The sequence below is a fragment of the Prionailurus bengalensis genome, chromosome C1, assembly GCF_016509475.1.
Source record: "Prionailurus bengalensis isolate Pbe53 chromosome C1, Fcat_Pben_1.1_paternal_pri, whole genome shotgun sequence".
In the NCBI taxonomy this organism is placed as follows: Eukaryota; Metazoa; Chordata; class Mammalia; order Carnivora; family Felidae; genus Prionailurus; species Prionailurus bengalensis.
The window spans coordinates 78,565,471-78,582,608 of NC_057345.1; the positions used below are offsets into that span (position 1 = coordinate 78,565,471).

The following is a 17,138-nucleotide window of genomic DNA, read 5'->3' on the forward strand; positions in this document are numbered from 1 at the left end:
TGAGTTTGGGCCCTGAGATCAGCTTTGCACTGACAGTGAGGAGCCTGCTTGGGATTCTCTCTCTCTCTGCCCCTTCCCCCCACATGCACGTGTGTGCTCTCTCTCTCTCAAAATGGGTGGGCGAATTAAAAAAAAATTAATGTTTATTTATTTTTGAGAGAGAGACAACACGAGCAAAGGAGGGGCAGAGAAAGAGGGAGACACCAAATCTGAAGGAGGCTCTAGGCTATGAGCTGCCAGTGCAGAGCCCGACGCAGGGCTCAAACCCATGAACCACGAGATCATGACCTGAGCTGAAGTCAGACACTTAACTGAGCCACCAGGAGCTCTCCCTCCCTCAAAATAGTGAGTCTTAATAGTCTTAAAACAATTTTTTTTTGGGGGGGAGCCTGGGTGGCTCAGTCAGTTAAGCATCTGACTCTTGGTTTTGGCTCAGGTCATGATCTCACAGTTTCCTGAATTCAAGTCCTGCACCAGTCTCCGTGCTGACAGTGCAGAGCCTGCCTGGAATTCTCAGTGTTCCTCTTTCTCTACCCCTCTCCCACTTGTGCTGTCCCTGTCTCTCTCAAAATAAATAAACTTTAAAAAAAAATTAAAAAAAAAGACTATGCTCAAAAATATTACAATTAATTTCTAATAGTGATGCACAAATCAGGATTTTAATCTCCTGTTTCTTGACTGAGCTCCAAACATTACTTTTCAACTGCCTGCTACATCTTAAACTTAACATTTCCAAAATAAATTTACTTGCACCCCTTCAAGAAATTCTCTCCTCTTCTTAAGTTGCCCTTTGCTATTCAGGATATAATATGTTATCCTCCCAGAGGCTAGAAATCCAGTCATTTTTGTTACCTTTCTCAATCCCACAATCAATTAGCCCCCTGTATCCCCTAAAACTTCCTTGCAAGTGCTACACAGTGCTAAGTAGAGAATGGTTAAGAGCTCTGAAACCAAGCTACACAGGTCTGAACACTGGATGTCACATGTTTCCTTACCTACAAACTGAATTTAATAGTACCTATGGGATTCTGGGAGGCTAAATGAGTTAACAGATGTCAAGCATTTTAGACAGCACCTGGCACATGGTAAATGCTTAATAAATATTAACTATTGTTAATTTTATTATTATTTGCTCTAAGTAAAATACTCTCAAAGATTATCCTCGAAAACACAATTGGGAAACATCAAGGAGTTAAAGAAAATATTACATTTACTCTATTTGGGGCTACAAAGGTACTATAAACACATATCCAAAAAAATGTATTAAATTAAATGTCCTAATTTTTAAAAAAAAGAATTTTTTATATAAAAAAGGAATAAGTCCTTTGAACTACTATACATGATTTAAAAGTTTTAGTAATGTCCTAAACACCATCAAGGTGCCCTGGTTATAATCAGAGACCAGCATAACTAGTTTGTGATATCAACAAAAAAAACTTCCACATAAATAAACAGTACTGTAAATGAAGAAAGAGTGTGTTCCTGGAAAGAAGATGGTCTTTTCTTGCATAAGAAGGCAAGTACAAGGATACAAAATTTAGCAGTGTTTTCAATGCTGTGTCCCAGGAAAAAGTTGTTCCTGATCCCAAAAAGATCCTTTTCCTATGTTGAGAATGATTTCTCAGATAATTATAGCTGGATGATAACGGCCAGTAAAGCCATTTAAGTCTCCCCCTATTCTGATTCTATGACCTAAATACTATTATCTTACTTAATATTTGGTTTTCCATATACATCTGGCTGAAAGAAAAGAATGTGCTGATCACCAAAAATGAGTATCTTAGGCTGCCTGATACTTATAATACAAAATATAAATTAATAATCCAAATGCCACTTTTGATCTCTAAGCAATCCCTGTTTTTTCAAAGCACTTTACTCATACTTCAACTATAGCACTTATTTCATTTATTCTGCCTTCTTACTGCTAGTTGTTTACCTGTTTATCTCTTCTACCAGACTATTATAAACACTGTCAAGAATATAAATAGCCCTAATTCTTTTTTGTTTTCCACATTCCTATTGTAGAAATTTAAGTTGATTCTTAAATGTTTAATGAGTAAATGGGTGGAAGAATAATAACATCATGTGGCTATTATCATTCTAATAAATACTAAAAAGTACTCATAAAGATTGTACTTACCTTATTCTTTTCATTTTGAATAATTTCTAATAGCTGCTCTATATGCCCTTCATCTATGCATCTTTGGCCTGCTAACTGAAATAGACCAAAATCTTCTTCTTTAAAGTCTTGTTCTTCTAGGATTTGCTGACAAAAACAAAATGAAGACAAAACAAACATGTTTAGGTGAATAAAAATTCAGTAACTACTTGCTTTATCCTCTCTGGAGAAAAAGAGAAAATCTGTTTAAGTTCTAAGTAAGTTGCACACAAGCATATGTATGAAAATTAGGACAAGACTAATGAGTACCATAATGAATGATCTTGAAATCCACTCTGCCAAATAATTCTACAATAAAGATCAGTATTAAAAATTTTAAAGGTTACTTAAGTAGGTCACTTGGAGAATAATCTAATCTGCCTTCTGGCCCTCCTGCTATTTATTCACAGGTCAAACAAAGCAAGGATTAAAGAAGATAAGCAATTTGAATGACCCTAAATGTAACTAAAAATAATCTGTGTCTTGCCCACATTTTAAAAGGTATTTAACTTTACACACACACACACACACACACACACACACACAAAATACTTACACATCTCTTTATTATGGATTGAAGTTCTTCCACAGCCATTCCTCTTTATTTTTCCTACTTTTGATGCTGAAATATAAAAGCTATCAGTGATATTAAAGCGTTAATAAATTGTATTTCATTCTGATGAATTTCTAGTAAATACAATAAGGAAAATGTCAAGTTTTAAAGCTGAAATATTTTTATTGAAAGTATCTTAGCCTAAGGGGGTAAAACTGTTGCATCTATTAAGAGCACAGTTTTTAAAGATACACTTGAAAAAAAATTTTTTCTCTAGGGTACGCCCACCCAACAGGAGCGCAAATTTGGACTACGTAAATGGCTTAAAAAGGCAAAGTATTTCTTTTCTGAAAAAATTTCCAGAAGGTGTTCCTGAAGTCAGTTCTAATCCTTAGGGAATTAAAAAAAAAAAAAACTGTTTAATGTCCCACTTCACAAAACTTGTAGTCAACACAACTCACCCAGAGTGGGTGAAAGTTCAGATGCCCCCTGATCCGAGTGTGACCAGGGAGTTTCTCTAAGAGATGGCAGACCCCCAAATAATCCAGTTAATGTAATCAGTACACCGCACGAAGGCGAGGCAACCTGCAGCTCTCTGAAGAGCACCGTTCCGTTCTCCCAGGCCATCGTTCTTCCCGGAGAGAAGGCCAGGCCCGCAGTGGCGGCACGGGTCAGCGGGGCTTCACGGCCGCGCGATCCAGGGCAGATAAAGCCCCAGCGCGCGTGCGGGCGGCATCCAAGGGAAGCCATTTCTCCCGATTCCTCCTCGCCTAGGCGTGCGGGCCCCAGGACCTCGCGGGGCCTTGCGGGCCGTGGAGCCGGGTCCTCCGCCGCTCACAGCTCGCCGCGAGCCCGGGCCGTCCCAGACTTCCAGGTGCGTCCACTTACCGGCTGGGCCTCTGGCCACTCTCAGCACCCTCCTTCACTTCCTCCGGCCGCCCAGGCCTCTCTGCCGGCCCCTCCCCGCCCCGGCCGGCACCGCCCAGCGCTACGCGAGGGGAGGCGGAGCTTCGGGAGACGCCAGCTCCCGGTGTGACCCTCTGACGACGCTACCCATGGCTGACTCGGCTGGGCCGCGCTCCGCCCGCCTCAAGGCCCGGACTCCCCGCGCTTCTCGAAACGCCACAGGTAGGAAGAAGGGCCTCATCCCACGATTGGACCCTGGGAGTTGAACCCCTACAGGGTTCCAGACTAAAACCCGCGGGGCACACCCCAAAGGCTGCTCCAGGGGAGGAGGTCTTCAGGGCAGAGAAGGCCGAGAGCGTCCCTTCGCTGTCCTCGAGTCTTCTACAAAAGACCTCCGGCCAGACCCCCACCTCTTTACACTAGTGTCCCAAGAATTTTCCCCAGAATGGGCTGTCTCTGAAGGAGAGGGAGTAGAGGTGCTGGAGCCTAGAGCTAGGTCGCCAGAATGGGTAAGTGACCAGGGCAACGTAGGCAGGCCTTGTGCAGCTGGCTTTGAACCTCGCTCGCGCCAGCCCACCTTCGAGATGTACTGTTGCTTAGGTCCTCGGATGATCCTCTGAGGTGTCAGACCCACGGTCTTTTCCTGCGAGCGAACATTCGGGGGATGGAGAGAGGTTGCCTCTAAAAGTACCCATAGCTCAGATTTTCAGGAGCCCGTAACCGTGTCACTGTGATACATAAGAAAATTCAATCCCAAAAGAGATACACTCCAAGAAAAATTGGGAAATAATTAACCGGAAGTAAGCTGGATTCCCTGCCCATTTCATTTGTTTTACACACAGAATTAGAAAGTAATGTGTGGGAAAAGAAGAAAAGGTTGTCTGCGGTTTATTTGAGCAAGAATCTGCCCTGTAAACTAGTGTGTTTGAGTAGACATGACCTACTGTTTTTGTTTTTTTTTTTTTTAATTATAGGTGCTAAACAGACAAATGCCTTAAAACAAGAAGATACTTCTAAAAGGTATGAGAACTACTTGGACAACTGCATTCTCTTATCTGTTGATCTCATGTTAATTGAACTATTTTTAAAAACAATAAAGGCTGATACCATAGAGAAAATTATTATGAGAGAGAAGGGGAAGATCTGAGAATAACTATAAATTCTCCCGTAGACTCTTTGTATCCCTCTACTCCAGGCTTTAAGAAAACCAAATCAAGACACTGCTAGTGTAGGTGTAAGTATCTGCAGAAAGATTTGTAAGGGAATAAACATTCCTAAATTAACCAGGTACTCCTTTTATACCTCTTCAGATACGCTTTCTTTTTATTTCTTTATATGCTAAAGACTTCCAAGAAACCTTTTCTATTCTTGTTTACATCATGTCCATATCTTCAGCAAAAAGTCTTATTCTGTGTCTTGGCATTTCCTGAAAAGGCTAGGTTTATCTCCTGTCACAAAAAAGTTTTTAGAACAGGAGTAGTCTATGAAGATGATTAGAATACTTATGTCTGTGATTGATCTTTTTTTATCAAGTATTGGCTTTCATTTACTCATTCTTTCAAAATTATTTACCGAGTATGAGATATGCCAGACCTGTGTTAGGCCCTGAGGATATGGTTTTGTGCAGAATAGACACAGTTCCTTTCTAGTGGAACAGAGAAATACCAATTAAATTATCACAACTGAATGCATAATTACAAGTTGTGATAAGTGCTGTAAGAGAAAAAACTCTCTGCCCCTCCCCTACTCATGCTCTGTCTCTCTCAAAAATAAATATTTTTTAAAAAGTGAGTGTGGCTGTTACTGAAGGTTTAGATAATTAACAGCTTGAGTCAGCAATTCCTCAGTGCAGGTTGTAGACTGATCCTAGTACAATGCATTGCTCTTACTGGTAGGCAACAATATGAGAAAAATAAAATGCTTTTCATAAAGCTAAATACATTTAATATAGAAAACTTTCTTTTAGTCTATATTCATGTCTTTTATACTTTTTGGATGTAAGAATGGTCTTTATGAAATGGTGGGAGAACAGTTCTTAGTTGCAAATTTCTTTACAAGAAAAAAGTTTTTTTAACATTTATTCATTTTAGACAGAGCACGAAGCGGGGAGAGGCAGAGAGAGAGGGAGGAGACACAGAATCTGAAGCAGGCTCCAGGCTCCGAGCTGTCAGCACAGAGCCGGACGCAGGGCTAGAACTCACGAGCTGTGAGATCACAACCTGAGCCGACGTTGGTCGCTTAACTGCTTAACAACCCAGGTGCCCCTGTTGTAAATTTCTTCTTATTTTAATGCCCTTATTTGGCAAAAGAAATAGTTGATCCTATGTCATCTTCCTTTTTTGTGGAGTGTTATTGTTTTTGTAGAATATTTTTGCTCCAGGCAAGGAATTAGAGTCTAAAGTCTTGGGGGTCACTGAAAATAGGGAGGAAAAAATGAATACATTCTAGATCAAGGCCCAGGAGACCAGCAAAGGTAGTTCTGGTAGGAAAGGAAAAAACAGTACAGGAAAGGAGCAAATAAGTTACCAAGATGGTTGGGTATCTCTGTTCCTATGGAAGGATTCTCAACCCTTTTGCACATTAGGATTATCTGGAGCACTTTTAAGAAAACACCAATAACTAGGCCCCATCCTCAGAGATTCTGATTGAATTAGCCTGCAGTGGAATGCAGGCATAGGCATCTTTTAAAGAAATCTTCTCAGATGATCCTCATGTGCAAGTAGAGTTGAGAACCACTGTCCTAGAGCCGTTGTTTGATCAAATGGCCTCTGCTTTTATGTTCCATGATGTGTAGGGGCCAGCAAAGGCTGACAGTTCCACTGGTGCCAAGACAAGGAGCAGCTCTCTTGGGAAGATTGTGTTCCTCAACTACACAGTCACGTCAATATGGTTATTTAATAAGATTTTACAGCAAAATAAGAAAACACTTCTTTGCAGATAGGACTCTATCTTGTCAAACTGAGCTATCAGTTAACTTTTGAGACTTGACACACGTTTTCACTTGTAAGAACAGCTGAAGTTGTCGGTTTCCTCTCATATCTCTCCTGATTTCTAAGGATTTCAGAGGAAAAGCCTGTCTTCTTAGATACCCACAGGAATGATTGAGACAATATAAACGCTAACTGGCAAAAAGATATCACCTATTTTCTTCCTTGTGCTTTGATGCTTGGAAATCAAATAGTCCTGTTACTGTGGCAGACTTCTGTGTGTTAATATTTTGAGACATATTCATCACAGGTAGCAGCGTTAAAAAATATAAATTTAAGTAGCAAAATAGCACATTATGTTTGTGCTGTATTATAAAACAAAATTGGCTGTGATAAAACTTGTAAGTAGAATAACTTAAGTTTTAATTTTATTTAATTTTAGGAAAGCAGAACTAGAAGCAGCTGTGAGAAAGAAGATTGAATTTGAGAGAAAAGCTCTACATATTGTTGAACAGCTTTTAGAAGAGGATATTACAGAAGAATTCCTAAGGGAGTGTGTATGTGTTAAATTGGGAAATTATTACTTTTGTAGTTTTAGATCTTTAAATCTGTGCAATATGAAACTTCCTTGTATTGTCAAAATCTTTGACTCTCCTCTCAGTCACTAAATGCAGGTAGTGTGCTATATAACTCATACATTTTAAAATAATCAACTATTATGCATTCCTTGTTGTATAATGAATTTAAAATGCACTAATGAAAAACAACATGCATATTTTACCCCTTAATAGTAGTTCTTTAAACAAGTCTACTAATCTCACTTGATTTTTATCACTTTGCACTAATCATCCCAACGTTATTTTCCATATTCTGTGTGTTTCCTATGTTAGTAACAGAAGGTTGTTATTTTTGTTAATGTAATTCTGTTAGTTTTGATATTTTAAAAACTTGGAATATAGATCATTTATGATTTAACGTATAACAGGATTGCAGTCTGCATTAAAAGTTTTTTCTTTAACAACTTTATTGCACTAAAATTTTGAATGGAAATTTCTCTTATATCCTCATAATCCTTAGCAAAATTAAAAAGAAAATTAAAACTCTGAACTCCCATTGCAAAAATAATTATTAATGTGGCTCAGAGATTTTTCTAAATAAGAGGAATATAAATATGAAGATATATATACTTTTTAAATTCTGGTGCTTTACTATAGTCTTTGTTTTTATTGTTGCTTTTGGTTTGTTTCAAGTTGTTATTTAAATTCTATTTAGTTAATATGTAATATTGATTTCAGGAGTAGAATTTAGTGATTCATCACTTATATATAAACCCAGTGCTGATTATAACAAGTGCCCTCCTTAATATCCATTACCCATTTAGCCCATCCCCTTCCCACCTTCCCTCCATTGACACTCAGTTTGTTCTCTGTAGTTAAGAGTCTCCTATGGTTTGCCTCCTTCTCTTTTTTTATTCCCTTCCCCTATGTTCATTTGTTTTGTTTCTTAAATTTTACATGTGAGTTAAATCATGGTATTTGTCTTTCTGTTCTGACATTTCACTTAACATAACACACTCTAGCTCTGTCTGCTTCGTTGCAAATGTCAAGATACAATTCTCTTTGATGGCTGAGTAATATTCTTTTGTACATGTATACACATATATGTGTATATATACTTATGTATATATGTATGTATATATATATACACATACACACACACACACACACACACACACACACACACCACATCTTCTTTACCCATTTATCAGTTGGTGGTCATTTGGACTTTTTCCATAATTTGGCTATTGTTAATAATGCTGCTATAAACATTGGGGTACTTGTGCTTTTTTTTTTTCACTTTTATGTATTTATTTACCAAAACTTGCATAAACCTGACCTCATTCACCAACACAAAACATACAACCAGGACACACACACACACACACACACACACACAGGCCGTGGAAGAGGCTGTCAAGTACTTTGAAGGACAGGAAGGAATGAACACAGCTGGGGGGACTTTTGATTTCAGTTGCAGTTGGGAAGGGCTCTGGTCCCACACACCGGGAAGGTAGAAGGATGAGAAAGATAATAAATAGAATCCTGGGCCCAGCTTGCTTTGGTACATTACAGGTATAGTCCTGTGCATGGCCTGGGCAGCACCCAGCCCTTAGCCAGCAGCAGGAGCCAAGGAGGCAGAGGCTGAGCAGCTGGTGCAGGCAGGTCAGACATGCAGCCAGAGGTCCCCTCCAAACAGCCCCCGGTGCTCCACAAGGCAAGAGGTAAGACTGAGCCAGGCTCTGAAGACCCTCGCTGTTCATGTCTGAGGAAATGGTCTTTTTCCTTTTCTGAACCCTCAGTGAGTGCAAAGTGCCCTCCCACACGGGTGGCTTCCTCTTGACCACACGCAGGTTCTGGCTGCAGCTCAGAGGCTTCTCTCGGGGTCAGGCAGGTGGCTGAGAGACTGCCTCTGTACCTGACCAACCCTCATCCTCAGTGTTGCTGTCCTGTAGGCCCCCTGCTCTATAACTGATGGGCAGCCTGAGGTGAGGTACCTGGTCCTCCAGGTAGAGGGGATGCTGGTAGGCAGGGGGCAGGGGCATCAGGGATGGAGTGCAGGTCCTGCATGGAGAAGCTCCGCAGCCTTCCAGCCAGTGCACCCTGACTCTTGGTGGTAGGCTGTACAGCAGTCGAAGCAGCAATGTTGAGACCCCCGCTTCCCAAAGCTGAGCATCGTCTCATAGCTGCATTCCTTGGCGTGCACGATGCAGGTATTTTGTTTTTTTGTGCAGTATTTTTGTTTCCTTTGGGTAAATACCTAGTAGTGCAATTGCTGGATCATAGTACTTCTGTTTTTACCTTTTTCGAGGAACCTCCATACTGTTTTCCAGAGTGGCTGTACCAGTTTGTGTTCCCACCAACAATACAAGAGGGTTTCCCTTTCTCTTCATCCTCACCAACATCTGTTGATTCTTGGCTTATTAATTTTAACCATTCTGACAGGTATGAGGTGGTATTTCATCGTAGTTTTGATTTGTATTTCGCTAATGATGAGTGATGTTGTGCATCTTTGCATGTGTCTGTTAGCCATTTGGATGTCTTCTTTGGAAAAATGTCAGTTCATGTCTTCTACCCATTTCTTCGCTAGATGATTTGTTTTTTGGGTGTTGAGTTTGAGAAGCTCTTTATAGATTTTGATTACTATTTATCAAATAGGTCATTTGCAGATATCTTCTCCCATTCTGTAGGCTGCCTTTTAGTTTTGTTTCCTACGCTTTACAGAAGCTTTTTTATCTGGATGAAGTCCCACTAGTTCATGTTTACTTTTGTTTCTCTTGCCTCTGGAGATGTGTCTAGTAAGAAGTGGCTCCAGCCGAGGTCAAAAAGGTTGCTGTCTGTGTTCTCCTCTAGGATTTTGATGGTTTCCTGTCTCACATTTTAGGTGTTTCATCCATTTTGAGTTTATTTGTATGTGTGGTATAAGGAAGTGGTTGAGTTTCATTCTTCTGAATGTTGCTGTCCAATTTTCCCAACACCATTTGTCAAAGAGACTGTCCTTTTTCCATTGGATTAGTTGCAAAGATTAGTTGACCATATAGTTATGGGTCCATTTCTGGTTTTCTGTTCTGTTCCTTTGATCTATATGTCTGTTTTTGTGCCAGTACCATACTGTCTCGATGACTATAGCTTTGTAATGTGGCTTAAAGTCTGGAATTGTGATGCCTCCAGCTTTGCTTTTTGTTTTCAAGATTGCTTTGGCTGTTTGGGGTCTTTTGTGGTTCCATGCAAATTTTAGGATTGTTCGAACTCTAAAAAATCTTGGTGGTATTTTGATAGGGATTGCATTAAATGTGTAGATTGCTTTGAATAGTATAAACATTTTCACAATATTTGTGCTTCCAATCCATGAGCATGGAATCTTTTTCCATTTCTTTGTGTCCTCTTCAATTTCGTTCATAAGTTTTCTATAGTTTTTAGAGTATAAATCTTTTACCTCTTTGGTTAGGCTTATTTCTAGGTATCTTATGATATTTTGTGCATTTGTAAGTGGGATTGATTCCTTAATTCCTCTTTCTACTGCTTCATTTTTGGTGTATAGAAATGCAGTCAATGTGGGGGGACACCTGGGTGGCTCAGTCAGTTGAGCCTCTGACCTTGGCTCAGGTCCTGATCTCACAGTTTGTGAGTTTGAGCTCTGCATCGGGCTCACTACTGTCAGTGTAGAGCTGGCTTCAGATTCTCTGAACCCCTCTCTCTCTGGCCCTCCCCCACTCATACTCTCTCAAAAATAAACAAACATTAAAAAAAATAAAAAGAAGTGCAACATTTCTGTACATTGATTTTATATCCCGTGAGTTTCCTGAATTCATGTATCAGTTCTTGCTTTTTTTTTGGTGGAGTCTTAGGTTTTCTACATAGAGTATCAGGTCATCTGCAAATAATGAAATTTTGACTTCTTTACTGCTTGTGATGCCTTTTATTTCTTTTTGTTGTCTGATTGCTGAGGCTAGGACTTCTAGTATTATATTAAATAATAGCATTGAGAGTGGACATCCTTTTTCCTGACCATAGAGGAAAAGCTCTGTTTTTACCCATTGAGGAATATTAGCTGTGTGCCTTTTGAACCACCCTGCAGCACAGGAATAAATCCCACTTAATTGTGGTAAATAATTCTTTTAACGTTCTGTTGAATTCTATTTCATAGTGTCTTGTTGAGAATTTTTGCATCCATGTTCATCAGGGCTGTTGGCCTGTAATTCTCCTTTTTAGTGGGGTCTTTGTCTGGTTTTGGAATCAAGGTATTGCTGACCTTGTAGAATGATTTTGGAAGTTTTCCTTCCATTTCCTTCCATTTCTGTTCCAAATTGTTTTGGAACAATTTGAGAAGAATAGGCATTAACTCACCTTTAAATGTCTGGTAGAATTCCCCTAGGAAGCCATCTGGCCCTGGACTTCTGTGTGTGGGAGATTTTTCATTATTGATTGCTTGCTTTTTTTTTTTTTTTTGCTGGCTGTGAGCTTGTTCAATTTTGTTTCTTCTTACTTCAGTTTTGGTAGTTTTTGTGTTTTAGGAATTTGTCCATTTCTTCCAGGCTGCCCAATTTGTTGGCAAATAATTTTTCATAATCTCTTATGATTATTTGTGTTTCTGTGATGTTGGTTGTGATCTCTTCTCTTTCATTTGTGATTTATTTGGGTCCTTTCTTTTTTTGATAAGTCTGGCTAGGGGTGTGTCAGTTTTATTAGTTCATTCAAAGAACCATCTTCCTACTTTCATTTATCTGCTCTACTGGGTTTTTTGTTTTGTTTTGTTTTGTTTCTGTATAATTTATTTCTGCCCCAATCTTTATTATTTCGCTTCTGCTGGCTTTTGGCTTTATTTGCTGTTGCTCTTCTAGCTCCTTTAGGTGTAAGGTTAGATTGTGTATTTGAGATTTTTCTTGTTTCTTGAGGTAGGCCTACATGGCGATATACTCCTCTTATGGCCGCTTTTGCTGCATCCCAAAGGTATTAGACTGTTATGTTTTCATTTTCATTTGCTTCCATGTTTTTTTAAGGTTTATTTTTATTTATTTTGAGAGAGAGATAGCAAATGTGGGAGGGTTAAAGAAAGAGGGAGACAGCAGGGTCCATGCTGTCATCGCAGAGCCTGATGTGGGGCTCAAACTCACTAACCCTGAGATCATGACCTGTGCTGAAGTCAAGAATTGAATGCTCAACTGACTGAGCCACCCAGGCGCCCTGAGCTTCCATGTATTTTTTTTATTCTTACTTTCATTCCTGGTTATTCAATTTATTGTTTAGTAGGATGTGCTTTAACCTCTGTGTATTTGTGGTCCTTCCAAATTTTTTTCTTTTGGTCGCTTTCACATTTCCTAGCATTGTGGTTTGCAAATACGCATGGAGTGATCTCGATCTCTTTTTACTTGTTGAGAGCTGATTTGTGACCCAGTATGTGATATATTCTGAAGATTTTTTATGTGCACCCAAATGAACGTGTATTCTGCTGCTTTAGGATGAAATGTTGTGAATGTATCTGTTAAGTCCACCTGGTCCAATGTGTCATTCAAAGCCACTGTTTCCTTGTTGATTTTCTACTTAGATGATCTGTCCATTGATGTAAGTGGGGGGTTAAAGTTCCCTACTCTTATTGTATTGTTACCAATGAGTTTCTTTATGTTTGTTATTATTTGGTTAATATATTTGGGTGCTTTGAGTTGGGGACATAATTATTTACAATTATTAGATCTTGTTGGGTAGACCCTTTTATTATGATACAGTGCCCTTCGTCATCTCTTGTTACTGTCTTTGGTTTAAAATCTAGTTTATCTAAGTATGGCTACTCCAGCTTTCTTTTGACATCCATTAGCATGTCATGATAAATGGTTCTTCATCCCCTTACTTTCAATCTGCAAGTGTCTTTAAGTCTAAAATGGGTATCTTGTAGCTAGCATATAGATAGGTTTTGTTTTTTATCCATTCTAATACTGTCTTTTGATTGGAGCATTTAGTCCATTTATATTCAGAGAGATTATTGATAGATTTGATTTAGTGCCATTGTATTATTTGTAAAGTTATATTTCTGGTGATGTTCTCTGTTCCTTTCTAGTCTTTGTTGCTTTTCATATTTCTTTCCCACTCAAAAAAGTCCCATTTAATATATCTTGCAGGGATGGTTTAGTGGTCATGAACTCCTTTAGTTTTTGTGTGTCTAGGAAACTCTTTATCTCTCCTTTTCTGGTTGACAGCCTTGCTGGATAAAGTATTCTTGGCTGCTCTTTTCCCATTCAGCATGTTGAATATATCATGTCACTCCCTTCTGGCCTGCCAAGGTTCTGTGGAGAGATCTGCTGCTAACCTTATTTGTCTTCCCTCTTAGGTTACGAATTTCTTTTCCTTGCTTTCAGGATTCTTTGCTTATGTCTGTACTTTGCCAATTTTACTGCAGTAGTCTGAGTGTTGGCCTGCTTTTGTTGATTTCGATGGGGGTTCTCTATAGCTCCTGGTCTTGGATGTCTGTTTCTTTCCCCAGATTAGCGAAGTTTTCAGCTGTAATTTGGTCAAATAAACTTTCTTTTCCTTTTTCTCCTCTCTTCTTTTGGGATTCCTGTGATACTAATGTTACTATGCTTTATGGGGTCATTGAATTCACTAAGTCTACATTCCTGATCCAGTATTTTCCTTTCCCTCTTCCTTTCAGCCTCATTATTTTCCATAATTTTATCTTCTATATAACTTATTTGTTCCTCTGATTCTTCCATCCTTGTGTTCATTATACCAGTCAGTTTTGTATCTCAGTTATAGCATTTCTTATTTCGGCCTAATTTTTAGCTCTTTTATCTCTGTGGTAAGGGACTCCCTGGTGTCTTCTATGCTGTCTCAAGCCCAGCTAGTATTCTTATGATTATTGTTTTAAATTCTGGTTCAGGTATATTACTTATATCTGTTTTGATTAGATCCCTGGCCATGACCTCTTCTTGTTCTTTCTTCTGGGATGAATTTTTCCATCTTGGTATTTTGTCTAGGTCTCTGTCTTCTCTGTGTTAGGAAAGCCTGCTAACAGTAGGCTTTATGTGTCCTGCTTCTAACAGTAATAGGTGTGTGTATTTTTTTTTTCTGAAATTTATTGACAAATTGGTTTCCATACAACACCCAGTGCTCATCCCAAAAGGTGCCCTCCTCAATACCCATCACCCACCCTCTCCTCCCTCCCACCCCCCATCAACCCTCAGTTTGTTCTCAGTTTTTAACAGTCTCTTATGCTTTGGCTCTCTCCCATTCTAACCTCTTTTTTTTTTTTTTTTCCTTCCCCTCCCCCATGGGTTCCTGTTAAGTTTCTCAGGATCCACATAAGAGTGAGACCATATGGTATCTGTCTTTCTCTGTATGGCTTATTTCACTTAGCATCACACTCTCCAGTTCCATCCACGTTGCTACAAAAGGCCATATTTCATTTTTTCTCATTGCCATGTAATATTCCATTGTGTATATAAACCACAATTTCTTTATCCATTCATCAGTTGATGGACATTTAGGCTCTTTCCATAATTTGGCTATTGTTGAGAGTGCTGCTATGAACATTGGGGTACAAGTGGCCCTATGCATCAGTGCTCCTGTATCCCTTGGATAAATTCCTAGCAGTGCTATTGCTGGGTCATAGGGTAGGTCTATTTTTAATTTTCTGAGGAACCTCCACACTGCTTTCCAGAGCGGCTGCACCAATTTGCATTCCCACCAACAGTGCAAGAGGGTTCCCGTTTCTCCACATCCTCTCCAGCATCTATAGTCTCCTGATTTGTTCATTTTGGCCACTCTGACTGGCGTGAGGTGATACCTGAGTGTGGTTTTGATTTGTATTTCCCTGATAAGGAGCGACGCTGAACATCTTTTCATGTGCCTGTTGGCCATCCGGATGTCTTCTTTAGAGAAGTGTCTATTCATGTTTTCTGCCCATTTCTTCACTGGGTTATTTGTTTTTCGGGTGTGGAGTTTGGTGAGCTCTTTATAGATTTTGGATACTAGCCCTTTGTCCGATATGTCATTTGCGAATATCTTTTCCCATTCCGTTGGTTGCCTTTTAGTTTTGTTGGTTGTTTCCTTTGCTGTGCAGAAGCTTTTTATCTTCATAAGGTCCCAGTAATTCACTTTTGCTTTTAATTCCCTTGCCTTTGGGGATGTGTCGAGTAAGAGATTGCTACGGCTGAGGTCAGAGAGGTCTTTTCCTGCTTTCTCCTCTAAGGTTTTGATGGTTTCCTGTCTCACATTTAGGTCCTTTATCCATTTTGAGTTTATTTTTGTGAATGGTGTGAGAAAGTGGTCTAGTTTCAACCTTCTGCATGTTGCTGTCCAGTTCTCCCAGCACCATTTGTTAAAGAGGCTGTCTTTTTTCCATTGGATGTTCTTTCCTGCTTTGTCAAAGATGAGTTGGCCATACGTTTGTGGGTCTAGTTCTGGGGTTTCTATTCTATTCCATTGGTCTATGTGTCTGTTTTGGTGCCAATACCATGCTGTCTTGATGATGACAGCTTTGTAGTAGAGGCTAACGTCTGGGATTGTGATGCCTCCTGCTTTGGTCTTCTTCTTCAAAATTCCTTTGGCTATTCGGGGCCTTTTGTGGTTCCATATGAATTTTAGGATTGCTTGTTCTAGTTTCGAGAAGAATGCTGGTGCAATTTTGATTGGGATTGCATTGAATGTGTAGATAGCTTTGGGTAGTATTGACATTTTGACAATATTTATTTTTCCAATCCATGAGCAGGGAATGTCTTTCCATTTCTTTAAATCTTCTTCAATTTCCTTCAGAAGCTTTCTATAGTTTTCAGCGTACAGATCCTTTACATCTTTGGTTAGATTTATTCCTAGGTATTTTATGCTTCTTGGTGCAATTGTGAATGGGATCAGTTTCTTTATTTGTCTTTCTGTTGCTTCATTGTTGGTGTATAAGAATGCAACTGATTTCTGTACATTGATTTTGTATCCTGCAACTTTGCTGAATTCCTGTATCAGTTCTAGCAGACTTTTGGTGGAGTCTATCGGATTTTCCATGTATAATATCATGTCATCTGCAAAAAGCGAAAGCTTGACTTCATCTTTGCCAATTTTGATGCCTTTGATTTCCTTTTGTTGTCTGATTGCTGATGCTAGAACTTCCAGCACTATGTTAAACAGCAGCGGTGAGAGTGGGCATCCTTGTCGTGTTCCTGATCTCAGGGAAAAAGCTTTCAGTTTTTCCCCGTTGAGGATGATGTTAGCTGTGGGCTTTTCATAAATGGCTTTTATGATCTTTAAGTATGTTCCTTCTATCCCGAGGTGTGTGTATTAAGAAGAGGTCATATACTGTCCAGGGCCTAGCACTTCAGGAAGTGTTTCTGGTGTATGCTGTGTGCACTCTGCCATTGTGTTTTGGGTGCTCTTTCTGTCCTCTGCAGAATTTCTCCTTGTCTGTAATGGGGAGTGTTTGTACCTTGTCCACTGTGTGATTAGTTTTAAGTATTTGTGTTTTGGTCAGCTTATTAAGAGTATAGATCCTGTTTCCCCTAGAGCTGACACTTTGCAGCATTCTGTGGTTAGTAGACTTGGTGGGTGTGGAGGACCGTTGTGCTGGTCTTCTGGGAGGGTGGTCTGCTGCTGCTCTGACTCTCAGACATAATGACCCTAGTTCAGAAGCACCTGAAGAGCTCAGGGAGGACAGGACTTGGTGTAAGCAGCTCAAGCCTCTACTGTGGGCTCTTTACTGCTCACTGAAGTCCATCCATGCTAAATGGCATCAGCTGGCTCTCTAGTCCCCAGAGAGGGGAGTTTGTACCCACCACTGTTCAGGAAGTGCTCACAGAAGAGCAAACAATCTCCCGTCATTTGTCCCAAGCATTCCTCAGATCTCTTCCTTCACCCTGTCTGTGTCCGACTCATCTGCCCATCTGGTGGTGCAGTGCTACTATGGTTTATCTCAGGTGCGATGGCTAGGTTTCAAAATTCCATATTTTATGCACCCAGTGTGGCATGGACCTACTCTGATCCTCTGGGGAAGGGTCTCACAACACTGGGGCTGGTGCCAGTTTGTCCCAGAAGGGCAGTGGCACAAATTCACTGGGCTT

At 39.8% G+C, this 17,138-nt stretch overlaps 2 protein-coding genes and 1 pseudogene across 5 annotated transcripts in view; 1 reads left to right on the plus strand and 2 right to left on the minus strand.

Annotated features, from left to right (window-relative positions):
* GLMN (glomulin, FKBP associated protein) overlaps positions 1–3,688 on the minus strand; it is a 34,971-nt gene extending 31,283 nt beyond the window's left edge. For both annotated transcript variants that reach the window (XM_043575569.1, XM_043575568.1), the window contains exons 1-3: positions 3,600–3,688; positions 2,715–2,780; positions 2,141–2,266 (exon numbers count right to left, since the gene is read on the minus strand). In XM_043575569.1, coding sequence (XP_043431504.1) covers positions 2,141–2,266; positions 2,715–2,753 — 165 coding nt within the window. In that variant the 5' untranslated portion in view covers positions 2,754–2,780; positions 3,600–3,688. The remainder of the gene's footprint in view (positions 1–2,140; positions 2,267–2,714; positions 2,781–3,599) is intronic.
* A 45-nt stretch (positions 3,689–3,733) lies between these two features.
* Positions 3,734–17,138, plus strand: part of RPAP2 (RNA polymerase II associated protein 2) — a 101,527-nt gene continuing 88,122 nt past the window's right edge. For all 3 annotated transcript variants that reach the window (XR_006296658.1, XM_043575566.1, XM_043575567.1), the window contains exons 1-3: positions 3,734–3,839; positions 4,592–4,637; positions 6,987–7,101. Coding sequence is in view for 2 of the 3 variants with exons in the window: in XM_043575566.1 (XP_043431501.1) it covers positions 3,767–3,839; positions 4,592–4,637; positions 6,987–7,101 (234 nt within the window). In the remaining variant the exon portion in view is untranslated. The remainder of the gene's footprint in view (positions 3,840–4,591; positions 4,638–6,986; positions 7,102–17,138) is intronic.
* On the minus strand, positions 7,516–9,325 carry LOC122482029 (annotated as a pseudogene).